General features: G+C 40.8%; 2 protein-coding genes across 3 annotated transcripts in view; one reads left to right on the forward strand and one right to left on the reverse strand.

Annotated features, from left to right (window-relative positions):
* Nucleotides 1-19,905, reverse strand: part of SEL1L3 (SEL1L family member 3) — a 37,106-nt gene extending 17,201 nt beyond the window's left edge. The window contains exons 1-11 of the mRNA XM_065836371.2: nucleotides 19,680-19,905; nucleotides 14,639-15,206; nucleotides 12,929-13,055; nucleotides 10,004-10,125; nucleotides 8,532-8,647; nucleotides 5,821-5,876; nucleotides 4,701-4,833; nucleotides 3,973-4,105; nucleotides 3,083-3,229; nucleotides 2,457-2,668; nucleotides 707-886 (exon numbers count right to left, since the gene is read on the reverse strand). Coding sequence (XP_065692443.1) covers nucleotides 707-886; nucleotides 2,457-2,668; nucleotides 3,083-3,229; nucleotides 3,973-4,105; nucleotides 4,701-4,833; nucleotides 5,821-5,876; nucleotides 8,532-8,647; nucleotides 10,004-10,125; nucleotides 12,929-13,055; nucleotides 14,639-15,206; nucleotides 19,680-19,748 — 1,863 coding nt within the window. The 5' untranslated portion in view covers nucleotides 19,749-19,905. The remainder of the gene's footprint in view (nucleotides 1-706; nucleotides 887-2,456; nucleotides 2,669-3,082; nucleotides 3,230-3,972; nucleotides 4,106-4,700; nucleotides 4,834-5,820; nucleotides 5,877-8,531; nucleotides 8,648-10,003; nucleotides 10,126-12,928; nucleotides 13,056-14,638; nucleotides 15,207-19,679) is intronic.
* A 429-nt stretch (nucleotides 19,906-20,334) lies between these two features.
* Nucleotides 20,335-26,094, forward strand: SMIM20 (small integral membrane protein 20). 2 transcript variants are annotated; one of them, XM_071807375.1, is made up of 3 exons: nucleotides 20,335-20,582; nucleotides 24,193-24,276; nucleotides 25,586-26,094. In XM_071807375.1, exons 1-3 carry the CDS (start codon nucleotides 20,474-20,476, stop codon nucleotides 25,621-25,623), a joined length of 231 nt encoding a protein of 76 aa, XP_071663476.1. In that variant the 5' UTR covers nucleotides 20,335-20,473; the 3' UTR covers nucleotides 25,624-26,094. The 2 variants fall into 2 exon arrangements, with proteins under 2 accessions (XP_071663476.1, XP_065692444.1); XM_065836372.2 differs by having other exon boundaries at nucleotides 24,220-24,276.
* The last annotated feature ends 206 nt before the right edge of the window (nucleotides 26,095-26,300 follow it).

Here is a 26,300-nt window from a genome sequence, read left to right on the forward strand (position 1 = left end):
GTCTGGCAGAAAGCTTGATAAAGACCTGCTCTACAGCACTCCTATCAAGGTGGTTGTCTGCTGATTTTTAGTTCGTCAGCAATCAAAATCTCTCTATTTTTTGTACAATAATAATTCTTTCTGATAATCCAGAATTCTAGTACTGGCCTACCTTGAGTATTCTTTACAGATAAAATTATCTTACTTTCTGTTTAGGAGCTCATTTTAAAATTGTTTTACTGTAACTTTTTATCATCAGATTTTTATTTAATAGCCAAATCTTTACATTTGATTATATAAAAGGTGTAAATACGGAGAGGACAATTCATGGTGTTTGGCCATGGAAACAGAAGATCAGTTGCTTAATAAACACATCCAATTATATTAATAATTAAAAAAATATTGAGTGAGGAATTATCGCCCAAGAATAAGACTTTACTGAAAAATAGGCATGTGGACAATTTTGAGGATTTGAGCCTAACACTGATATGGTCTCCCCCTTGCTACAAGACAGAGTAATGATACCTACTGTAACAATCATATAATGGTTTGGGTTGGAAGGGACCTTTAAAGATCATTTAGTCCAACAACACTGCCATGGGCAGGGACACCAATCAGATGAGTTAATATTTGTAAATCACAACAGAAAATGTTCTGGACGCATAATTAGCACATGAAAAGTCATTTGAACAGAAAACAAATTCAGATACACTTAGAACTCTTTCACCTGTTCCCCTTTTATAGTGTGTTGATCCAACGACGTCTTTATTGCAATATTACTGTAATAGGCATATGACAGCTCCAAATCAAGTGGATAGTTATTAATGCCTTGGTAATGTTTATAGCCAAGATTCATCACAGCAAGTCTCTCATCCCCCTGAGCGCCAACCAAACTATACACCAGTCCCTGGCAAAAATCAACAGACATAGACAACAGTGAATTCACTGCACATCTCATAAGTTTAGCACTTTGGTGGGGATTTACAGGGAACAGAGGGTTCATACTGGCAGCTGATATACCAGCTATTCCATGTAAATATAGCTATATAATTACACACAGCCCTAAAGTAGTTATTTTAAAATATCTTCTATATATACAGAAAGATTTGAAAGAAAAGCTAGACCGTCTAAATACTTTTCAAGAATTGCACTTATTCTGCCACCACTAAGTGTGCAGCAATTTTTAATGCCACTTTATTAATAGTGTTAATTATACTCTGACACATTTTATACTCAGCAGTGACTTAAATAGTCTCGCTGATGTCAAGTGGAGTTTTGGCACCGAATTCAGTGGAAAAATGTGAAAGCTAACACACAGCACCTGAAAATCTTACCCTAAGGATCTGACAAGACAAAAAGGATGGGACTTGTGGCTGACAAGGTTTCAGCACAAAGCTCCCTTGAGAAACACGTTAATTGGTGCTAGAAATAGTCTAGGTATGACACATTTGCCAAAACTACTTTCAGCACTACTATTATTTTTCACCTGCACAGTAATAAAAACAGCGGTGTCCCATCTGCACTGAATATTAAATTACTTCCTACACTATCTGAAGGGGATCCAACAATTAAATTATTTAGCCTCCATAATTAGCACTAGGTATACTCCATAATTAGGGTATAAAAAAGGCTCCCGTCTAAGGTTTATTTTGTTTGAGAAACTGGAATGAGCTTAATCTCAGATCGGCCTCTCAGGGGTTCTTCTGATTTAGTATCCTGTAACCACATGAAGCAAATCTGCTGTTCTTTATGAGCATTTTGTATTACACTATTATAACCCAACTAAATATCTGTTGGCAATTTCAGCATAACCCTCTTCCAGCAATATATAAACACCTTCCCTTTATTTGACCTTGTAACAGAATCACAGGGAGACATTTCAGCTATTTGCAATCTGCCTAAAAGGTCAGGAGTTCATGTGCTCTGCAGTTGCTCAGCTGAAGCATGGTCAGGTTTTTTCCCAAAGAAAACATTTTTTATATTTTATATTTATCATTTGACCGTAACACACTCAGTGACACATTTTGCACACTGCAAAATGGGACTTCTTTCCTGACTATGCAATGCAACCTTTCTGCTTTAGGAGATCTGCCTGACATGAGACTTTTTTCATACCCATCTAAAAATGACTATGCGTGACTCAAGGGTTATTACCTCATCCTACCTCGTCAGTGACTGGGAAAAGCAGTATGTTCCATGCTGTTCACTTTACCACCATTTTTAGGTCTTAGTAAGTCATTAATTTCCTTGTTCTGGATGAGCAGGATGAGGATTCCCACCACCATGACTTCATAAAGGCTTTACTGCCACCAGGCTATTTAGGAGTAGCTGTATTGGGGAATCCCTTCAATCACAGCCTGGATCTGGAGGCCATTTCACATTTCTTAATGAAATTGATCATAAAGTCATCCCACTTCTAAATTGCCTTTAAAGATAATTGATTTCACAGACATAACAATACATATTTAATATACTACCTTTGTACGATCCACAGACACACCGAGCCCTGTTTCAAATATAACTGCAAGGAAATAGGAAGCTTTATGGTATCCACAACAACTGGAATCCACCAAGAGAGGAACAGAGGAGCCCACATTGCTGAGGCCATTGGCACTGGACAGATCCTTTGTAACCTTCTCAAATATCCTCCGGCCAACTTCTACAACTGTATCTCTTCCATCTTCTGACTCTAATATTAAAACATAAGACACACAGTTATTGCAAGAGTTAAAATCAGGAATTGATCTCCCCTCCTTAATTTAATGGAACAGAGATAGATTTTGCTATTTCTCAAGCTGAATGTAACTCTCAATGCAGACAATCAAAAATCCTAGAATTACAAGGTACTGTAGAATAGGAAGGGTGAAAAAAAATCCAAAAGACTGTCTAAAAGTAACTAACCACTAAAAATGTAAGACTATCCCTATTTCCTTCTACATAATAAGCCATCCTTCATTTGCAGCACAACACAAAAGCCACACAACACTGCTTTACTAAGTTTGCTGATATTAAAAGCATAAAACATGAACTGAAGTCAAAGTATACTAACTCACTACACATATATTGTGGATTATTTAAGAACAATAAAATAAAATATGACTACCATCTGGAGGAGTGAAATCCATCTCTTGTAACAGTTTGAACAAAGTGTGGTACTTTTCCCTGAGCTCCTTTCCCCACACAAAGGCTTTGCATTTGGATTTTTCTCCATATTTGTGAATCAGCTCCAAATAATAGTTTTCATAGTAACCTAGAGAAAACAACATATTTAAGACACGAAAGCTGACTTGTCTAGTCTTTAAAACAAACTTCTGGTAGAAAAAAAATGTTTCTAGGGTAAACTAAAAATTCATGGACAAGATCAGGACATCCTTAACACAAAGCAGTGCTAAAAACTCATACAGATAGCACAGGCCACTTATAAATACCTAATATTCCTTCTACTCTCATCCAAATTCTGGTCACAATGCACGTGATCGAATTCCAATCGGAAAGATAAGCTAATTTTCAGCACACATTTAAGCTGTGTTACTCTTCTTTCATTAGAGTGGTTGTTTTGGTAGACACTTGTCAATTACTGCACTTTAGGCAACTGTGGCAGAGACATTGTAGCAAAAGCCACCCATTTTTGGAAAAGGGCTTAAAATACATGTGCCTTTAGGGTCATTTGAGAACGAAATGGAAAGAAGGCAATCGAACAGCTCACACATAAACTTGAAAGTGTTTCTTTGTCCCTTTATGCACCTGTCTTATTAGAGAAGAAATACCAAGCACATGATTTAAGTTTGTATTGCGTACACAAAAGTCTTTGCTGGGACAAAACCACAGTTGTAGCTACCTGTACAAGGCTAAACTCCTCAAATTATTGTTTTTACTTGTTATCACTGAATCAAAGTTTACTTTTCATGATCATTATCCAAATCCTGGTAAAGGAGAGGAGAAAGTCTCCAAAGATGACAGTTTAAAATTCATATCTCATAGGTCAACACTTACAATTTCTTGGTGCTTTTTCACCTTGCCTTACGAGGTATCTGTACTCATAAACTATTTCTTGAATGTCCATACATCTCTCATAGTAGAGTTCGATTTGTTCCACTGTTTCTTTGTCATGAAGAGGGTTAGAAATCTATAAAAAGGCAAATGATAGATAAATGGCATCCACAGTGTCTGTTGTTGTCTATACTTGGCTAGAAAGAAGTGTTGCAGGCAAATAACAAAAGGAAACAGACTGTTTATGACAACTAGCTTCTCTGGCGCATCATGTCAATGTGCCAAGCAACCTGATAATGGCCACAATAGACCATTACTTTAAACAGCATAATCCAAGAAACCACGGGTAAGCTTCCAAAATTGACCAAGTCTATGTGACTTTCACCACGAATTTCAACATAACCATAAACCAATCAAATGTGCTCAATGCTGTATCATCAAAACCTTTGGGAAACAAACCAATTCGGAAAATAAGTTCTTACTTGAATACAGATTTAGGAACATTGCTTTACATACTCACTTCTGAAAGTCTTCTCTTTTAGCATTTGAAGTGGTAACTAACATTCCTAAATTTCAACAGAAAATTATCGTATTTTCGTTACATCTTCCCAAGTAGTATTATGCTTCGTAGCAAGTTTATCACTCAGTAAGAGTTTCAGTTTAAAAAAAATAAAATATAGCCATACCTGGCTGCTAACATTTAAATATTTCCAAATAGTTCTTTTGTTTACCTGTTCTGTTTCCAACACATGCAGACGGTAGTATTTCACAGGTCCAAAGAATGCTTCAATTCCTTTCACATATCCACTGCCTCCAAGAACAAAGTATCCTGCAGTGTCATCATAATATAAATCTTCCCTAAAACTTGAGAACATGGAAGAGAAGTAAGCTGACTATCAAGAGCTACTATGAAAGAAAGAAATAAATTTGTATCTCAGAATTTCTGTAATTGACCACCTTAAACTCACTGCCAACATATTTTTCTTTTCTCACCTCTCAGTATCTACTCTGCAATTTGATGTGATAAATTCTGGAGGAAATTTAACAACTCTCTTGACTACAAACCTGTTAAATCAGCAGGGTGTTTCATTTTTCTAACCTGTAAGTATATTTTGGTGCTTTATAGATCATTATACAACGTTAAAGATTTTGAGTTCAACCTATCCCTTGCTCTTTTCTAAAATTTGCATATGAAAATTTAAGTTATCTGAATCCTAGAGTTACTACCTACAAATTTACAATTTCTGGTTTGTAAGCCATAGCAGAGACGGAACAACACTGAAGTCTGCCATGCAATTTACTGTTGCATAGTTTCCGTATTAAAAGTTTTTAAAAATTATTTCCACAAGAAAGAGTCAATAATAAATTACAGTGAAACAGAGCAATTAAAGATCCATTGAAAAAAAAAGTATTCCGTTACTTAAAATAAATGATAGAGCATGAACGTTTTTGGTAGAAATTGTACCCTCTACCTAAGCAAAGCAGATAATTTCACTGGTAGCATCTCCTAGCTTTCTTACAGCAAAACTTCAGTAAGACCAAAACTTAATTTGAAGACTGATCCTAATGCCACTGATCTTCCAAGCAGTTTTTAGTGAGGGTTATCAGACCCTAGTACTAGATAGGGCACCACGTCAACTCAACTAGCTCACAGCAATTAAAAAATTATTCAGCTCATGCTCAGTGCAAGTATAGTAGTGTAAACTGATTTTGAAAGCATAGAGTGGAAAAAGACCACTGACATTTTGAAAATCATTTGGAATCTCAGTTACAAACTTGTGCTCTCCTTCCATTTTCCATATCTGAACACACAGACACATATTACTCAACAAAGGGGAAAATGCTGCTTACTTAAAAGACTGGTGATAATGTATTTTCAAATTCTTCCCAATGCTGCTCACTTCTATCTAAAAGAACACAAAATATTAATTATAATACATTTATTAAGCCATTCGAAGCAATAATTTAGAATATTATAGCTGCAGCTTGTTGTATCGCCTCTGCCCTAAAGAGGATGGTGTCACATATCTGATATATGTCAGAAGAGTGTCATGGAAATCACTGGCACTGGCCAAGCCATATGCGATGAAAAGTAGCAAAAATAGCACACGTTGCCTACTTCACCTATTTCATTCCTGTGTTCAGTTACAAGATATCTGTACTTTGCTGAAGCTTTCATTCTTCCGAAGTGTGAAAGGTTGTTTTGCTTATATATAACAAAGATGCTAAATGAAGAGAATATTAATCTCCCCAAGAAATTGTAGCTTATGGGTGAAGAATGGCCATAAAGCCAATGTAACAGGCCATGACTTTAAAACAACTCTGGTACAGGAGATGTTCTTTCAGTAGACTTTCAGTGCCTGAATGCTTAAAGGAGTTCAAATGCCTAGGAAGGAAGACAAGGAAAGATTTTCATACATGTTGGTATTGCAAAAAGTTGTCTAAGGACTCACAAAACAACTCTGCAAAATTTTCGCAAGTGTTTTTTAAGGACACAGCTGCATCTTTAAATGCTCTTAAAATCTGGCTCTTAATTTCTTGATGCCTTAATTCCCAACCTTACCTAATTGTCTCGGATCATGCTGGACTAAAAATATCTAAATCAATGGAAGTGAAATAATCATAGAATCATTTTGGTTAGAAAAGTCCTTTAAGATCATAAAGTCCAACCGTTAACTCTACCAAGTCAACCACTAAACCATGTCCCCAGGCACCACATCTACAGGATTTTTAAACACCTCCAGGGATGGTGACTGCACCACTTCCCTGGGCAGCCTGTTCCAATACCTGACGACCCTTTCTGTGAAGAACTTTTTCCTAATATCCAATCTAAACCTCCCCTGGTGCAACTTGAGACCATTTCCTTCTGTCCTATCACTTGCTACCTGGGAGAAGAGACCAACTCCCTCTATGCTACAACCTCCTTTCAGGGAGCTCTGAAGAGCAATAAGGTCTCCCCTCAGCCTCCTTTTCTCCAGGCCAAACAGCCCCAGTTCCCTCAGCTGCTCCTCATCAGACTTGTGCTCCAGGCCCCTCACCATCTTCATTGCTCTTCTTTGGGCACCAAGTGCCTCAATACAGAGATCCTTCTGTACCATTTGAGGATCGTAGCACTTGGAAACTTACTACAGGAAGACACACCAATCAGATGGAACTGAAGCACAGCTTTATCTGTCCTAGAGAATGGCTCTAAGTAGTGAAATGTTTTTAAGTTTGGTCCTACTTTCTCTTTTTTCCACAAGAGTGCTCATTAAACTCTTCATGGTTCTCTTATTTTGTCTAGAAGTGGAAATTTATTGACCACAGGTTTTATCTCACACCTGAATAAATTTCCTCTGCTCTCTGATGGAAGAATATGTTTTCTTAATCCAGTTGTACAAGCAATCCTCAAATTTCCATTAAGTCAAGACTAATATTCCTGTATCAATATTGGCAGCAACTTCCACATTTGCACCTGAAACTGAGCTTCAAAATCCATAGGCTCTTCCCTTTCCCATGAACTTAAACTATAACTACAATTTACACAAGCAGAAAAAAGACAGTTCTGATTCTGTAAAACATTTTTTAAATTTTTTAAACAACGTATTTAAAAGCATATTACATTAAAAGTAAATACATGTTTCTACCTGATTTTCTTGCAAGACAATGAATCTGCTCACCACTTACATACTTAAAAAAACATGGGGTGCAAAAGGAACAGCACTAGTTTAGCCTGTTCATTGCTGAGTATGGCATTGTTTCAGCTACATTGATCATTTACCTCATACTTCAAATTTTCTTAGTTGTTCTTGCCACTAATTAACAATAATTTTTACAACTCAGAATGCAATCTATTAGAACACTGAAAGAAGCTTAGAAAACAGAAGACTAAGGTTTTTTATTATTTTCACACCCTAATATCTTCATAGCTGGAGGTTCAGACAAGGACTTGGGCAGGGAGCCTGCATTTTCAGAGCTGCTTTCGTGAAAAAAAAAAAACCAACTGCGATTTGTTAAAATGAAAATGATGTATTTTATCTACTATAGAGGCATACTGCAATATTTTTTGTCTTTTAGTCAGTCCTAGGCCACTTTGTCAAATACGCAAAACATGGAAACTGCACATGCCTCCTGTTAGCTAACACATCTAGGCAAGAGATATGCTACTGCACAGAAGCCCAGACACTTAAATTTTCATATCAAAAAGGTAAAAATGTCTAAGCCGCCAAGTCCCTCAGAGCTATTCACACCACGTCTAATAACTTAGAGTATCTAGATAAGGTATCTAAACCAGGAGTCCTGGTTTCCTGTACAGTCAATAAAGTCTCTGCAGAACAACTGTGTGCCAAGATAGTAACTGAATACACATTCATTCTTGGCTCTTATCTTGAACATCTAAGTTGATTTCCCAAAGTCAGATGGTCTGAACATCCCCAGACAATTTCTAGTGTTAAATTTTTCGTTCTTTTGCTACGTATGTACAAATTACAGTCTTTCAGACTCATCTGTTAAGGGGGTTGTCAGAGACATAATCGAAGTAGACAAGTCTCGGCCTTGATCCTGTAATTCAGTAGCATATATACCTGTCCGCCCTTAAAAGAGAGATCCAGTCGAAACCACTGCTTCAGGGGAAGGCTGAAGCTAGTTTTCACGGCAAGGTCATCTCCTCTCATGAGGTGCATCTGAATATGCACATAACCTGACAGCAACAAAGGAAGAAAAGGGAAATAAACACCACAGAAATATCAACATCAAGAACGGGTTTTATTATTCACAACGCTTCTGTCTTCTTCATCACCAACAGAGATCTGGGCACCTGCCAAGCCATACATCGGGTCTCACAGGATCCCAGGGAAACATACTCCACATTTTAGTTACACATCTTGGATGCAAATGCCCAGATTCCAACATGAAACCACAGACTCAAAACCAGCTGTCTGAGGGATAAACACACTAAACATAAGGCAAACAGGGAGGCTGTCACAGCTGATCTCAAACACCAGAAAGCAGACAGGACTTGCAGCAAACAGTGGGGGAAACAGCAGAAAACAGTATCTACTCAACACGTGAGACTGCACTGATCAAGTACAACATGACTCTGCCCTCCACTACTTGGACCTGCACACACTAGACTCACAGTCTGAGCTCTTAAGACCTGAAGAGGGTGTTCTGAGAATCTAGTCTAACACTGAGAATATAACTGGCCTTAAAACCTTTCCAAGCAACTCTCAATCAAGCCAATAACTTCCACTTGAGCTGCCATTTTCGTTTGTTCTTCAAAGAAAAGCATCCAGTTCATAATGAACAGATGAATTATCTTAGATTGGTTACAAGACACAGAAAATAGAAATAGTAAAAATAACAGAGAGGAAAAGCTTAGCTGTGAAACTTGCAAAGAAGCGGAAAAGACGTCATGTCTTGTGAGAAAGCCAGGTCTGCACTTATTTCCTCTGTGAGCCTCCCAGCCAGCCTCCAGCTGCTGAATTTCATTCTCTATCTGAGGCTGAAGAACCATCTTCTGGCAGGAATGTTCCTCCACTGCAAGTGTTGCCAGACTAAATGCTACCTCTTAACTTTTTTTTTGGATCAGGGAAATAGACAATGCTTCTTGAACACTGCAATACAGGCAAGACCTCGAATAGTTTGGACTTTTCTGAGGCTATTTCAAATTTACAAAAATTTTCATGTAGTGTGCATAAAAGAACTGAGAACAATATTAAAATAATACTTAAATAATAATAACAAAGGCTCTTCCTTGAGATAAGACTGTTTAATCCCAGTGTATGTTCCCGACCTGTAAGATTCAGTGTATTCTCCTGACAGAGACAACATTTTTCTGAAGTTACCCAGGACTAGATGGTACACAACTATTTCTCAGTTTTACCCTATTAATTTAGTAGCTGCTTTCCTATTGAGACAGCATAGTCAAAAAGCAGCATTTTGCAATGGATCAGTTTCACAAAATAGGTCTGACAATACAAATGTTATTAGTAAGCACAGATCTATAAAGACTACAATACACCCCTTCTGAAGAGGGGTTGATCATATCCCTTACCTTCCTCATTTAGAAATACAGCAGGGGTGCTGTACATTTCTTTCGGATCAATAAAATAGAGTATTCCACACAGATCCTTTTCACAGTATTGGAGTAAATACAGCCAGACTGAAACGGTGAACCTGCATGAGCAAAGATAAACAAAAAATACAGTCCTGATGAGAAATCTCCCTAAATAATTTGAAAAGCATGCATTTCACTTTTATTTAGCAAACCTGTTTCACACATGTAATCTTCAGAACAGAACACACCCTCTGCAGTGCAAACCTTCAGAGGAACAGCACTTAAGACTCTTGGATCTGTGATCTCCTTCTAACTGTGCACTTCTGTGGTAGCAACATGAGAGTAGACTAAGGGGATGTTATCTGAATCAATTCCAGAACGGTGGGTCAGAGCGACTGCCAGATCCTACATCAATAGGGAACTGAAAACAAGACTGAGCCAACCTCCTGCATGCAGGTTGCAGTACAAAACCCTCAAATGCACAGTCTTGTAATCTTGAATTTTGAAAGCCAGTAAAAAGTAAGCTGTCTCTTCTGTACCAAATGCCAACTGTGAAAATGTGCTTGGGAGAAAAAATTAAAAATTAATCCAGCCTCTAGGTAGTACAGATAGGTCTGAACAGCTGTCACTGAGCTGTCATAGGATAAATAAAGGTGGAGCCTGTGCAAACTATGGAGTGGTTGAAAATAATAATAATTGAAAAATAAAAAACAACAACGAAGACCTGACAATGCTATCTGCTTAGAAATTTCTGCACAAAGCTGGCTGAGGCACTAAAAGCATAATTTATACCACAGTATCTAATTTTAAGGAGTTCCTCTGTGCCAGACTAAATCTACTTGAGTGCTCTTAACAGAAACTTGAGCACTTATTTCCATAACATTTCCACAGCCATTAGGTCAATGCTGAATGCTTTTGAAAACTGTATCTCTAATGTACAACCCAGTAAAGCATTACGATTACTATAATCTCTGATAAAGAAGTCCTCTTTTCTTAGTGACTTTTAGAAGGAGATATTATCTCAGTTTTGTATTTCTATAATTAAGAAAAAAATGACAATATTTAACACTTTATAATGGGGTCAGCTTGCCTTACTTCTACCTCAAGAAGGCACTGAACATAAAGTATCTTGTATCTTTTCCTAAACTAAACCAATATAGGTCTGGAAGCCTGACACCTGCCCTCCTGCTTAAAAAAAGATGCGAGGGTAGTGAAGTTTTCCCCAGCGGAGTCTACACTTTAAATAGCTAATACCACCATATCCTCCAGAGACAGTATGTGGGTGAGACAGAACGGTTTGTAATCACAGTCACTTGTATATTGATTGTTAAGACCTACAGGCAAACACTGTGCTTCCAAAAATACTGCCTATGTATCGCTCTTTTCATCTTTCATCTCTGGCAATATATCAAACTTAGATGCTGCAGTCTCCATTTAATTCTTGATCACCAGTTTGAGCACATAACTGCTCTGGACAAAATTCTTGGGACAGTTTGGGACAATGCTGACTCATTTCACATTCCCCATAAGCAGTCCCTTACAGTCCCAGCCTGTCCTTGCTGCAGGCTGTCCACTGGTAACTACCTCATATCACAGTTGTCCACCCCCAGTCCTCTTTCGTTACAAATCCCTGACTGCAGTCAAATGAGTAACTTCAGGTAGATCCATCTGTTTCTGTTGGCCTCTTCATGCAGTGGGGAAACACCATCACATACGGAGAGCTGAAGGAAAACTCTTTTCTTTTTCTTAACAGAGTTACCCCAGGCCGTCATGCAACCACCAGACACAGGCAATGCTTTAAATTAACACTGGAGGCATCACCCAAAGGCAGCAGAGGGTATAACTCTGTGGAGCAAGTAAGGAACTGCATAAATTCATGCCATGTATTCTCGACCAGTGCCTCAGTGCCAGAAGCAGAATGCAACCATGCTGGTGAGCGAAGGGCAGCAGGCTGTACAAACCAGGCTGTCACCCAGCCTGAAGCAGCCAGGAACTAAAAATTGCTCAGTACTTATGACTTCAGAGCTACAGTTTGAGGGCCAGTAGTCTGTATGCAACCTGCGCTATCTGGCAAGTCTTCTTTGGCACTCTTCTTGTGGTCACAGGCCAAACACAAACCAGTTGGCAAGTTCCAGTTCCTCCGATCATTTCCTATTTCTGTAATAATGTTGCTGGGGTAACAGCATCTGCTGTAAGGGAGATATATTTTTATATCCCTATATATCCTTTTTCCCCTAAAGTTGCAAAATATGACTGAAGAGTTGTGACAGTCTGGGGAATGGGGAGAAGAGTAGAGAAAGATGACCTTCCCAGACTGATTCCTCTGTAACTGAATGGCGAGCAGGAGTTAAGGGGTTTTACTCCTCTCCAACTAGGAGAGTTTACATAAGGAGGGTGGAAGAAAATAGTACAAGCTCATGCTGGAAGACTTATCAAGGCAGGGGACTATCACTAAGGGCTTGTCAGCTGCAAAATAAACTAGAGTGTGTAATTATAGGGAAAAAGCTGTTCCACACTACTTGCCCTTGCAAGTAACCCTACTCGGCACTTGGTCTGCAAATGCTAAAATGTGATCTGTATTTAAGGCAGCTAGTCATGAGACAGCAGTCTGATCATGACAGCACATATCAGCTAACTTACCCTCCTACCCGTGCCTAACCAGCTCAGTTATACCTACCGCTGCTACCCCTTACAAAGCACTGCACTGACACATATCATAAGCATCTTTCTAAAGTTCAGCTTAATCCCCTCCAAAACGGAAATGAAAAAACAGAAGGAATAGCTAACTAGTTGCCTTTTAAGCCTCTTCTGAAACTAGTAGGCAGTGTTTCTTTAATTTGTGGTGTAGCCTAAGAGTTTAAGTGCATTCTATAATATTCAATAATCAATTATAACCTGCTTCAGTTATCTACCTACACTTACATGGGATAATCAATCTGATGTTGTCTGACTGTCTCAAGTTCTCTGTTTTCAAATTGCTCAAATTTCTTCACAATTCCTGTTTTCTCCCCACTGGAAGCGTATATGAAGTTGAGAATCTGGACGCCATCTGCAAAATACAATCTTTCTTAATCTGCCAGAAAACAAACATTGATAACTAATTAATTAGCTCACACTTGTTCAAACATTTGAATCATAACAGGTTAAAAATTAAGGCAAACCATCAATAAATCCCTAAACACAAGATCACTCACTGTTATCAAATACATTATAGTCTTGGACTTAATAACCCACGAAAAGTTAAATTAATTTCATTTCCAGCTGGTACTAGAAGCAGGGAAAGAACATACTCATTTAAATCTAAGATACTTAAAGGGGCAGTTAGTAAGGAAGACACCTTCATTTATGTTCTTTGTTTAAAATCTCATCCTGTCTTTGGTTATGCCTACATGACATTACTCCACAACTCTTGGACTTGCTCTCCATTTTCAACTCTCCAGCTTATACTGTATGTATCGATAGATATCAATTCTGTTCTTAACTGATATGCATAATCCTGTAACAAATCTAATAATGCTGCCTCTGCTAAGAAACAGGAAAAAGATCTTCAAGGCCATTACATATAATCAAGTTTCCTAGAAAAACAAATAAACAAACAAAATCAAATGGAAAAACAAATCAAACCAAACCAAACAAGAAACCACACAAAACCAAAAGAAACCCCAACCCCATGCCCAAAAACCCCAAGCCGTTTGTTACAAGCTGATTTTTAAAATATAATCTGAACGTTATTTCCTCCTATTTCATCTATAATACAATTAGATAATGCATAAGATGTTTCACATTGTTGTCAGAGGTCCCATGCTCTCCAACAAGTATTTTAGAAAGTCCCTGAAGGCAGCAACATGAGTGCTTTCCTGCTCAGCTTCAGTGCATTTACATGCCAATGTAGTAAAAATAAATTACACAAATACCATTATGGGATCTTCTAGAAGAGAAACCTTTAGAAGAAAATAACCTTTTTGCTTTTAGGTTCTGCTTTGAGTATATATTGAGGACAAAAATCTGTCAGCAGACATAAAGCTAACGATAGGCAGAAACAAAAAGCATCAGAAGAACTCTGAGAAAATCTAGAAAGCAGAGTTGTGGGTTTCAGTAATTTATAAAGTTGGGCAAGCCAAATTTTGTTATTTAAAGCTACTAATTTTTAAAGCAAAAGTGCTTGTCCGTAATAGCTTTGAGAGAAAAAAAGTGCTAGAAAATTTTTTGCACTATGAAGACTTAACACATTTCTGAGTGTGTGGCCATCAAGCAGACTACTCCTGTGAGAATTATGTATGTAAGAACCGCAGGACTGACCCTGAAATAATGCAATAAAGAACTAAATAACTCTCTCTGAAGACACAGGAATCATGTCGACTGACATCAGTGGGTTTTAAATAAAGCTGTCTGAATACACTTAGAAAATAGATGGCTGGGATATAACAAACTAGCTCTGAAAGACATGATGACTCCAGTCACTTCCAGCTCCAGACCCACAGTTATGAAGCTTACAGATTCAACAATGTTGGCCAAGTAAATAATTCTACATAACCTTTACTATTTACTACAGTTATGCACTTTCTAACAGCTTACCAGATGTTATTTGGGTCCCACTAGTTTCCTTGGGGAAAAAAGTGACATTACACCTACCACTTTCATGAGGACACTGAGGTATCTTGTTTGCCTGGAGCATCCACAAGTAGTCAGCACCCCACTGAAGACAAACTTTGTGGTCCTTATATGGGCGTTCAAATGGTGGAACGGCTTCTAAAACAGTGTAATTCTTGGCAACTGCGTCCTGGTAGTCTTCATTCCGCTCAACATTGTAGCTGCTAACTGATTTGTGACTAATCCATGCGTATAATATCACGCTGTGCACGATTATTGAGTTTCTGATGATATAATCATCTCTATAAACCATGATGCTTGGAAATTTCAAATGCACTTGTCGAGTTCTGTTAATATAAAGGCTGTTCTCATCCTTCCACCTCCTTCTGTACACTGGTACACCAGTCCTGAACTCAGAGGAAGCTACTGCTTCCAAATTGACGATACAAGGCTTAGAACATAAATACTGAACTGAAACCTCAGAATTGTTAAGAACTTTCTTTTCTAAAATGTTTAAATGAATAAAGTCCACATAATTCATGTTTTTTTCAAACTGTGGAGTAACTGGCGTCGTCCGTAATGTTTCCTTTCCAGAGGATGGTAGAAAATTCTGGAAAAAAACCCACAAAACATGTTAACCAGAGAGTCTAAGTTTATGTGATTAATAATATACTCACAGCAATAACAGGACACTGCACAAGCAGAAGGTTATACACCATACTCAAACTCCAAAATACCGGGATTCTTTCACAGAGCAAGTACAGGTGGATTACTGGAGAGCTTGATCGAGGTTTTAATGGTAACAACTCCCCTACATCAAGTTCTCAAAGTTACACACGCTTCTACAAACAAATCATATTTACAGGGTGTATCCTTCAGCCCTTTCGCAAGTGGAATCCCGCCTAAGATACTGACTTACACGTCATGCTGTTTAGGTCAGATCCTAGGAGCGTCTGTAAAGAGTATATACTAAAACGTACTGGCATTTAGTCATTGTATCATTCACTTGTGCTGCCACAGCCTGTTTCTATACCTTTTAAAAAAGTTAGCTAATTTTGTTTCATCTCATACGGGTAGAGCAGAATAACAACTAAGTCAGCTCACAACAGTTTCCTGAGAATTAATTCATGTTCATAACAAGTTTAGGAGCTTATTCCAGAAATGTTCCTGTCCTGAAGACAGACTTACAAATCTGAGCAGAAAGACCAGCAGACAGTATTTGCTTAGTTTTTCTTCTCTATAGCTACAGACCTCATAATATACTTTAGGAGTGAGTGCTTAGAGACACACCGGGATTATTCTCTGTCCTGAAGTTCTTGTCCCTAAGGCTTCAAACAGCTTTTCTTTCTGCTCTGCAGTCAGTGTCCAGCTTGATGCACTGCCAAGGATACTGAGGATTACTCAGTTCAGAGGGCAGTCACCAGCACAGCACTTCTGCCAAGTCCCTGGATCTGTCTAAAATATTCAGAATTGTCACATACGATTACCAGGGAAGTTGGTTTTTAAGACTGCTTAAAATGAGAAGATCTGTCTCGGGTGACTTTTAACTTTGCTAAGCTTAAACCATTCAAATTGAAATTTATCTTGGATTGATGGCTTTTTCACAGTGATTCTCAACATAGTTGAAAGCTTTGGCCAAGTCTTTAGTACATTTTGAGTTATTGGAATTATGTGCTGTGTACCAAGGACAAGACCTTGCCCTTGGTCCAATATAGAGATCAGTGAAAGTTCCTAATGGTGAACTAATTTGCTTTTTATTTCTTAAGAACGTGCTAACACTCCTTGAAAGCTACACCAAAAAAAAAAAAAAACAAGCCAGCAAAACCTGTGGAGGAAAAGTCAGAACTCAGCTTACCTATCCTACTTCCTTGTTTCTATAGATAAAGATTTTGGATTTAACTATGTGATCAAATGCTGTTTCTAACCCAAACCCCTGCCTCATTAAAGGCACAAAGGAGCTCTAGAGTTGCGAGTGGAAGACAGCTGTGCACAGAGGAGACTATTTACCCCAAGATCTTAACTTTTTTTTAAACTAGAAGCTGGAAAACGTAACTGAATGAAGGAACTTTTAGATTAGAAAGCTAGACATCTTTGCTTAGCAGCTTGGTAACTCTAGATAATTAGATTTATTTAGTGTTGCTAGGTGTTCCTGAACTTGTCACTTAAACCACTTTCCACAAGAACAACTGAGTACTCTTTATCTTCTTGTGTCTGACAAGATACACAGGAAGCCAGACATATGGTGATGCTGAGCACTCATAAATGTGTGTGTAAGCACCAAAATATTCACTTTGAACAAATAAAATGCTATAAAAAAGCAAAACACTCCACAATGTCGGTATCTAGGCTTTCTACAATGGGTAGTTTCTTCAGAGTAACAGCCTTCCTCTCTGCCTTGTTTCCATTCTATAAAACGGATATTGTAAAAATGATGTGTAACAAAGGTGCTAAAAAAGGAATAGCAATAGGAGGCTGGCGTCCATTGGAAAAGTTACCACCACGTCACACAATAACACACAAGCACAAATACTAATATCAAAGTTGACGTGAGAACCTTAATTTTAATATTAATTTCTGAATGTGTCCATTTGACTTTCAGTAAATGGCAGAAATTCTGCTGCTTTTTGTGGTGGAGATCCCAAGGTAGTAAGTTCTGCAAACCAAAGCCAGTTCCTTGAAGAAACTCACAGAATGTTAGGGATTGGAAGGGACCTTGAAAGATCATTCAGTCCAATCCCCCCGCTGGAGCAGGAACACCTAGATGAGGTTACACAGGAAGGTGTCCAGACAGGTCTTGAATGCCTCCAGAGTAGGAGACTCCACAACCTCCCTGAGCAGCCTGTTCCAGTGCTCTGTCACCCTCACTGAGAAGTTTCTTCTCAAATTTAAGTGGAACCTTTTGTGTTCCAGTTTGTACCCATTACCCCTTGTCCTATCATGGGTTGTCACAGAGAAGAGCCTGGCTCCATCCTCATGACACCCACCCTTTATATATCTGTAAACATTAATAAGGTCACCGCTCAGTCTCCTCTTCTCCTAGCTAAAGAGACCCAGCTCCCTTAGCCTTTCCTCATAAGCAGAATGCTCCACTCCCTTAATCATCCTTGTTGCCGACTCTCTCCAGCAGCTCCCTGTCCTTCTTGAACTGAGGGGCCCAGAACTGGACACAATATTCCAGATGTGGTCTCACCAGGGCACAGTAGAGGGGAAGGAGAACCTCTCTTGACCTACTAACCACCCCCCTTCTAACACACCCCAGGATGCCACTGGCCTTCATGGCCACAAGGGCACAGTGCTGGCTCATGGTCATCCTGCTGTCCACCAGGACCTCCAGGTCCCTTTCCCCTACACTGCTCTCTAAAAGGTTGTTCCCCAACTTGTACTGGAACTTGGGGTTGTTCCTACCCACATGTAAGACTCTACACTTTCCCTTGTTATATTTCATTAAATTTTTCCCTGCTCAGCTCTCCAGGTCTCGCTGGATGGCGGCACAGCCTTAAACTCCATGATGTTGCTAGAGCACTTCAGCATGCAGTATTGCTACTGTCAGATAACGTCTTACTGCCCTTCCCTTAGTGCCTGTTCTGCTAAATGGATCCCACAGAGTTACCCAATAAACTTTTCTTTGTGTTCTTTGGTGCCTGGGTATTAGTTGAGACACAAGCTACAAAAAGTATGCAAAGCATGTTTGGGTCTGCTGTTACAACACAGCTAACAAATTCTTCGGGAGGCTCATCCTGTAAGGAGAACAGTGCAAAGATCCCTGAGCGACTCCACACCGATCCAGCCATGGCAGAGATCATGGACTGTAAACTCTTCTGGACCATGGCTGAGTCTCTGTCACCACTGGGTCGCCTCCACACAGCGCTTCCCAGCGCACCGCACAGCGTGTTTGCTATCTAAGTGATCCTACTCAGTGAGGAACTCTAGTTCTTCCCTCCCTATTATCTCGGACAAGGCAGCACTAATTGTGCATAATCTCTGACTAAGGAGAGTGAGGATGAAAGGATTACACAATGACTGTGATTACGAGATTTAAATATTAAAGTTTTCCATCACAGTAAAGAGGCCAGCTATACTAGATTAAAAATGTTACCATAAACTAGGCAGAGTTCAACAAGAAAGACATAGAGGATTCATTGTGTGTGGTAACTTAGCCACAAAAGTTTTTTCTTGAACTTTTTCTTAAAACCTGCTGAATCTGAAAGAGTTATCCCAGGTCATCCCATCAGATGGTGGGATAAAAAAAAAAATCGCTGGGGGAGGCAATCACAACAACTGGTAGTGAGCTGAAAATGTTCAGTAGTCTAATATTACAGAAACGATGAGAAACCATTCTTTCACTCACTGGAATAAGACCTCAATAGGACCCTCCCTGAATTCAGTGCTGCAGAAATTCCACATAACCCTATGAAGCTGCACCTGTTTGCACAAAGCCTGAAGATAACTGTAGCCCTTTACCTGTGAACGCCCGCCACGTCATGCTAGATTTCAAGATGTGTGAGAAGGAGACACGCCAAAAAGGGTGTTGATCTGGTCCCAACCAGCATCAATATTGTACAGGCATACAAAGACTTTGTACAGAGTTTGTATTTAGGAGTGTAAAAGAGGAAAAAGTAGTTGAATAGACACCCCCAAAACGCATCTGTTTCTGTAAGCCAATGCAGCACCACACTCACACCTGCACCTGTAGGACCATGTCAGAGGCACCCCCATTCCTTCAAACCCAGACATTTGTCACCTTAGATCGAAATCTTCTTTGATTTAACGACTTGACGTTCCCGCTCGATAAGGCAGCACAACTCTGCGGCTGGAAAGAGGGAAGCCGAGCCCGGCCTGATAAGGTGGCCCCGGGCCCGAGCGCAGGCCGGCCGGCCCCCCGCCCGACACCCGTTGCGGCACCACCCGGGGGCTGCGCCTCCTCGTCCGCCCCGCGCTCGCAACCTGCAGCCCGCCCGGCCCGGCCGAACGCGCAGCTGGACCGCGAAGCCGCGAGCAGCGCCGCGGAGCTCGGAGCTCACCGGCCCGGGCCGTCACCGCGGCGGGCAGAGCCGGGTCAGGTGCGGGGCCGGCCGGCACTCACCGTGAGGAGGAGAAGCAAGAGCAGAGGGGTCCGGCGGGGCACCGCGGGGCGCTCGGCTGGGGGCCACATGTTGCCGCGGCGGCGGCGCTGACCAGCGCTGTCGCGACAAGGATGCGGCGGATCCGGTTTCCTGGAGGAGGGGCCGCCTCCCGGGCCGGGCCGGGCCCCGCACCGCCACAGGTGCGGGGGGGGAAGCTGAGTGCGCGGCGGGGCCGGGCCGGGCCGGGCCGGGCAGCAGCCGGGACCCGAGACCCGCGGGCGTGCTGAGCCCCCGGCCGCGCCGAGAGGCGCTTCAGAGCCCTGCGCAGCCCAATAAAGGAAGCGCCGGGAGCGGGGCGCCACGGGCGGGACCCCGGCACAGGGCGGTGTGCTCCGTCCCGGCGGCAGCGCGGCCCCGGGGCTCGGACGTGCCCGTCCCCACCCTCACGCCTCGGCCCTGCACCGCCAGCGCGGCCCCGCCCGGGGCAGTTCCCCGGCTCCGCTGGCGAGCACGGCGCGGCCGCGGGGGGAGTTCAAGGCAGTACGGCGTGGCAGAGCCTTCTCGCAGACGCCGGGTGTGGCGCGGCGGGCGCCGGGGCTGCCCGGGAGGTACCGCCGCTCTCCTGGCCAGGCGGTACACGGGAGCGCGGCGGGTGGGGTAACGGCATCGGGCTCTGCCCCGCCGGCCCGCGCGGGGGCGCTGCGCGCCGCTCCTGCCGCGATAAGCCGGAATCGGCCGGTGCCTCAGGGCTGCGCTTCCGGAGCGACCCGGAAGCGGGAGTCACATAGCTTCCGGGTTGTGGTCGCTGGCAGGGATGGCCGCATTGTCTCGCACGCTCGGGATCTTCAGCGGTTTCGTGGCCGTGGTGGCAGCGGCGTTTTACCCCATCTACTTCCGGCCGCTGCTGCTGCCCGAGGAGTACAGTGAGTCCTGGCGGGGCGGGGTTGGGCTGCGGCGGGAGCGCCGGGGGCCGTTCCCGGGCCGGGGCTGCCGCCGGGCGAGGAACTCCCGGAGAACTTTCTGCTCGCTCTTGTTTCAAGTTTTTGGCTGGCAGGTGATTAAGAACTGCCTTTAGCTGTTCTCTGAAGTGATGGAGAGGATTTAGATGCGATGCAAGAAGTTGTGACAAGAAGGCTGCAGCACCCGTGCTGTGGGGACAGGCTGAGAGAGTTGGGGATGTTCAGCCTAAAGAGTGCTCCGTGGAGACCTCATAGCAGCCTGCTGATACCCAAAGGGGCCTTCAAGAAAGCCAGAGAGGGATTTTTATAAGGGCATGTAGTGATAGGACAAGGAGTAATGGCTTTAAGCTGAAAGAGGGTAGATTTAGATTAAATAGAAGGAAGAATTTTTTTACAATGAGGGTGGTGGAACAGTGGTACAGGTTGCCCAGAGTGGTGGTAGATGCCCCATCCCTGGAAGTGTTCAAGGCCAAGTTGGACAAGGCTCTGAGCAACTTGGTCTGGTTGCAGATGTCCCTGCTCATTGCAGGGGGTTGGACTAGTTTTAAAGATCCCCTCCAACCCAAACCATTCTATGGTTCTTTAAGTTGTTGGAGGTGTTTTCCAGCAGCAATTGAAAAGTTTAATTTAAAACATGGTAACAGATTCTTTACCAATAATGATGATTTTGTAGATGTGGTCTCAGTCTGCAGAGCTTTCTCTGAAACTGACTGCTGAGGAAAACCCACCTTTCCTGCCAGAAACACAGAAAAGCTGTGACTGACTCTGTAATCAGGGAGCTCTTGAGTACTTGAAGGCACCTGAAGCTTCAGGTGTGAAGCCTTGGAGGCTCCAGGTGAGTGCTCCCTGTTGTAGGAGTGGTAGGGGGAGCACCCGTTACTCATAAACCTCTGTTAATTACTGCCTGAGGAAGCGAGGAGAAGTTCTGGTGTCACCAGTCTCATCCTCTCACTTCAGCTTTTATAAAGCTAAGTAAGCTGTTGTTGGTAACCTGAAGAAGCATGTGGTTAATTTGCTGAGAAAACTGAAGAGATTTTGAGAAAGAAAAAAGGAAAAGGGTAACAAATTTATTGATCTTATTGGAGGGACTTCAGCCTTGCATCAAAGCTGAAGTAAAATTTAACTTGCAAGCAAGTTTTTATTGAAGGAAGCTATGTTTGTGAAGTTGGACACTACCCACGACGATAGGTTTCTTACTCTGTGTTCTCATTTAAAAACCTTATTCTTAACTAATTTTTCCTTATGGTGCACTTTCCAAAAATATAATATTGGAAATGTCACTCAACATTAAGGGAAGAACAGAACTAGCAGACAGTGTTTTCCTTTGTACTTGTGAATTACACAAGCAAATGTTCCCTGGCAGGTTAGAGGTTTTTTTAATCTCCATTTAGCACATAAAATGGGTGATGTGCAGTTAGCAAGTGGTTACACTTGTTATTTAGTACCTGATTCTAAACTTTACTGATTCTATACTGCTCAAACTCTCCTTTGATCTCACCTTTATTAATTTCCTATGTGATTTTTGTGATGTTCATCACTGTGATATGGGAGAAGCACAAGCATTCCTTGTCATAATACTTTAGACAAGGACATGGAATTTCACAGTTGTGGTAGTTGACTGGAAGTATTTTAACCTTTGAGGTACAAGGGATTGATATTTTGGAGAACGGTCTATTAAGTTGTATGACAACAGAATTTCTCTGGAAGGTCACACCCCCCCATTGACTTCAGCTGCAGCAAATACTCAGTATTTCTACATTTTGGAATGCTGGGCCTGAAGTTGGACATTTAGATTAGCATCACACGGCAATCTGGCAAAAGGCAAGAATGGATTTTAGTTCTCTGGAGTGATATTCAACTATGTAAAAATGAAATGCTATGTTTTTCTTCTTCAGTCTTGTTTTTCGTGTGTATTTTCCAAATTCTACACAAATTCGGCACAATACATTCAGGAAGAAGACTATTCTGCACAATTGTCTCACATCTTCAGTGGAATTCCTAGCAGTTTAACAAATAAAATGGAAGATACTTGGAAAAACTATGTAAGCAAATTGTTAATATGTACTTTAAATCGTGCACACAGGGGTTCGACTTATTTCACACAGAAGTGTTATCATTTTATAGGTTTTTAGTACCTCAGCTTGTGGACTTGATGTTTCTTGTATTTTCCTGTCTGCAGCTTTAAAAGTTTTTTCCTCATATGAAATGTATAGTTTATTGGCTGTGTTGAAAACTTGATATCTTCAGCAGAGACCTCTTCTCCTTGGATTAATTAAAATAGTGGGTTGACAGCTGCTATTTGGATTGATATTGGGGCATTTTCACAGTGGATTTTGTGATTTTGCTGAACTGCGAGACTCAGCTCTTTCCCCATCCTTTGAGGGGCTGTCCTCTCATTAAGACTGGCTTCTCCTCATTGTCCCTTTTTTGGCTTACCTGTTTTCCAGGTTGTTTGCAAGCCCCACCCCAGTCTCAGTATTGACTGTACTGTGACCTGTCTCCGTATTTCTCATCTGCTGTTTCTCAGCACTGGTTTCTTTGCCTGACCGGTTAATAGCTCTTTGTGTTCACCCCACTTGTGTTCCTAGCCTTCGCAGATTGACTCCCATTTTGATCTCTGCCTCTCTTCTGATCTTAGCCTCCATCTGAGACTAAATATGTTTCTCCTCCATGTCCTAGAATAAGTCTGATTCATTGCCCTAATTTATTCTGTTTTCTCTGTCTGGGTTTTGTATTTTTTTCCTTTGAAATTAGACACTACCCTGAGATTTTGTCTGCTAAAAAGGATGGAATGGCAGTTACCATGCTCAGTGAACAGAACTGGAGAATATGGATCTTCCTCTAGTGCCTGCCCCCTTGCAAGTATAATTATTGTGATATACTGTTAGTCTCCAGCAGTATTAGGCTTGTACCTGGACAGCCTAATAATGCGTAGTGCCTGTGCATTCTCAGTGGGATAGGATGCTGAAAAGTTTCAGTTTTAAGGTGAACTTAGTTCTGAGTTCCTCTCAAGAGTGTGTACCCTACAGTTTTTTAAAGGCTTACAAAGTTCAGTGGTATGGCCGTAAGACGAATCTGGCTGAGGTTTGACTTTGTGCTTTGCGTACCAGTTAACTGGCAAGGGGAAAAAAATGGAAGTGCTAGTTTTGTCCATTTTTCTTCTTGGAAGTGGTTGAATCTTTCAAACAAAAGAGAAAAGGCTGAGACTGGCCAATGGGATGGAAATGAAGGATCACTGATTCCAGAAAGAATAAAACGTTTGAAGACTTTTATGTTGAGCATATGAGTTATAGCTCCTAAAAGTACTTGTCCTTCTTTAAGTGATGGCATCATGGCAGGTATTTTGGCATCTTTTATTAAACAGTAGTCATTACTATAAGATGACTATCTTATTGTCTGTATAATATCTCAAAACAGATTAGCTGTTAGTTTCTCAGTGAAGTGCAAATACTACGTTCACGTTGTGTAGATGGATACTTACTAGAATTTTACTGTGCAGCATCCAGAATGAATAAAATTTTCAATATTATTTTATTGGGTGCAGTCAAGATGTTTGATATTTTTTTTTTTCCAGAAATGACCTTTCTGTTCTACTTTCCAGAGAAAGAACAGTCAATAAACCGAGCTGGTATTGTTCAAGAGGATATTCAGCCTGCAGGTATACCTGATTCGTGTGTTTGCCTTGATTGTTTTAAAGATATTTTTGAAGTTAGACCTGCATATTTATATGGATTTAAATAATACAGTGAATAATATATTTGAATAATACATATATAGTAAACTTAATATGAAAATATTTTTTGGGCGAATTCTTCATTTGAAAATTATTAATTTAATAAAACTTGTTTTTAATTGACTTAACTGGCCAAATAAGTTGTTATATTCACAGTTTCTCAAACAGCTGCTGGTTTCCACACTGGAAATGAACTTTTGAACTAGCTCAGAGCAAACAAGAGCCATGGGTGGGCTGGGTTCTAGCTGTAAAAAATACACTATTTCACCCTGTTTTGTGGAATACTGCTCTACAGTTCAGCCGAAACACGATTTATGAGCACTTTGTCAGTAACTTCAAGCCTCATGGGTGGAGGGGTAAGACAGAAATCCACTACACATAAAGGAAAATTTGGAGTGCAGTGCCAATAGCTTTTTGATCTCTGCTGTTGCCAGCAGAAGGCATAAAAAAGCATACAAGGGGAATAAAATTAAAGTATCGCAGAATATCCTTGACAGTCTATTGTTTCAGAGATAATGGAACTGGCTATTTATGATCCAAGGTTGACGCTTCTCATCTAAATACATGACAGTCCTTATCTTGGTGAAACAGTTCATATCTGAGTATGTTAAAGGGTAAAGTATTCCTGTTTTTAGAAAAGCTTAACATCAGCAGCAGGGGAAAACCAAATAGGATTAATGCCCCGTCCGTACTACACATATCAGTTAAATCGTCACTGCAGGCCTTACTTTCCAGGAAAGTGGTGAAACGCTGAAGAGGAGTAGAAAGGGTATTGTGAAATAGAAGTCTGGTAAACCTGCCCTTTTATTAAACATTAAAGAGGACTGGACGGGCTCGCTTATCGAAGATGCAGATCCTTGATGGCTAGTTCTTCTCACTGTAACTTTTTCATCTAAATTTAGCTGCTGATGAAAAGTTATGAGATCCACTAGTTGAAAGTGAAATCTAGAGAAATTCAAGTGCAAAGTGCAATTCTAGATGGTTGTTCTAACAATATTAGAACACTTTACTTATGGGTGTGATAGATTTTTCCATTATCTGAAGCTTAAGTTCAAGATGAGGTTGTCTTTTTAAATATTTTTTGCAAGCTCAAGCGAAGCTGTGAGTTCAGTACAGAAATTGTTAGGTTCTTTCATTGTTTCATACACAGGCTGGGATTGCAGACCAATTATTATTATTATTTTTTTTTCTTCAACAGTCTAGTTATGAACTATTGGTATTCTCTGATTTGTAGGGTTAAAAGTGTGGTCTGATCCATTTGGAAGAAAGTAATGTTGGCTGCTGGGTGTGTTGCAACGCAAAACTGAAGACGGACTTCTTCAGCTGTTTCTTCTTTCATTGAAGTGTCTTTGGTTATCGCTGGAGAAGAATTCTGAATATGCTGTGTGGGCACGTGAGGAGCAACAAACGCTGCTGGTTGGAATCCCAAGAGATAAAAACATGTTAGTTTTGACAGAGGATGCTGGGGCATAGTGCACAAACTTAGAGAGATTAATGATTCTTGAGTTGTGAAATAAAATATATATTTCCTTGAGAAAAGGGAAGAGGAATTATTTTTGTGGTCAATCTGTAAACAATTGTAGAATAAATTATGAACAGAATAAGTCATGCAGACCGCTGCAGTTTCCTCCGTAGTTTGAGAATTACTTTTTGTGGTTTTATTATGAAAACATGATAGAAGTATATACTGAGCAAAATCAGTGCAGAGTGTAAATATGTACATTAAAATTGCTTCCTTTTAAACCAATGTGTGGTTTTTTTTCATTTGTTTTGTAAGTAGTTGTGACTGATGAACCTTGGCCAGGTACCCACCCAGCCACTCTCACTCCTGCTGCTCAGCAGGTGTAGAAAGTAGCATGGCAAAGCATGTGGATCTGGATAAATGCAGGAAGATTGCTCACCAGTTACTGTTGGAGGCAAAACAAACTTAACTTGAGGAAAATTAATGT

Source organism: Patagioenas fasciata, chromosome 4, assembly GCF_037038585.1.
Source record: "Patagioenas fasciata isolate bPatFas1 chromosome 4, bPatFas1.hap1, whole genome shotgun sequence".
Taxonomy (NCBI): Eukaryota; Metazoa; Chordata; class Aves; order Columbiformes; family Columbidae; genus Patagioenas; species Patagioenas fasciata.

Coding starts and splice junctions, on each gene's coding strand:
- SMIM20 (XM_071807375.1), top strand. CDS start 20,474: ATGGCCGCATTGTCTCGCACGCTCGGGATCTTCAGCGGTTTCGTGGCC. Junction 20,583..24,192: donor GCTGCTGCCCGAGGAGTACA/GTGAGTCCTGGC, acceptor TTTTTTTTCCAG/AAATGACCTTTCTGTTCTAC. Junction 24,277..25,585: donor AGAGGATATTCAGCCTGCAG/GTATACCTGATT, acceptor TCTGATTTGTAG/GGTTAAAAGTGTGGTCTGAT.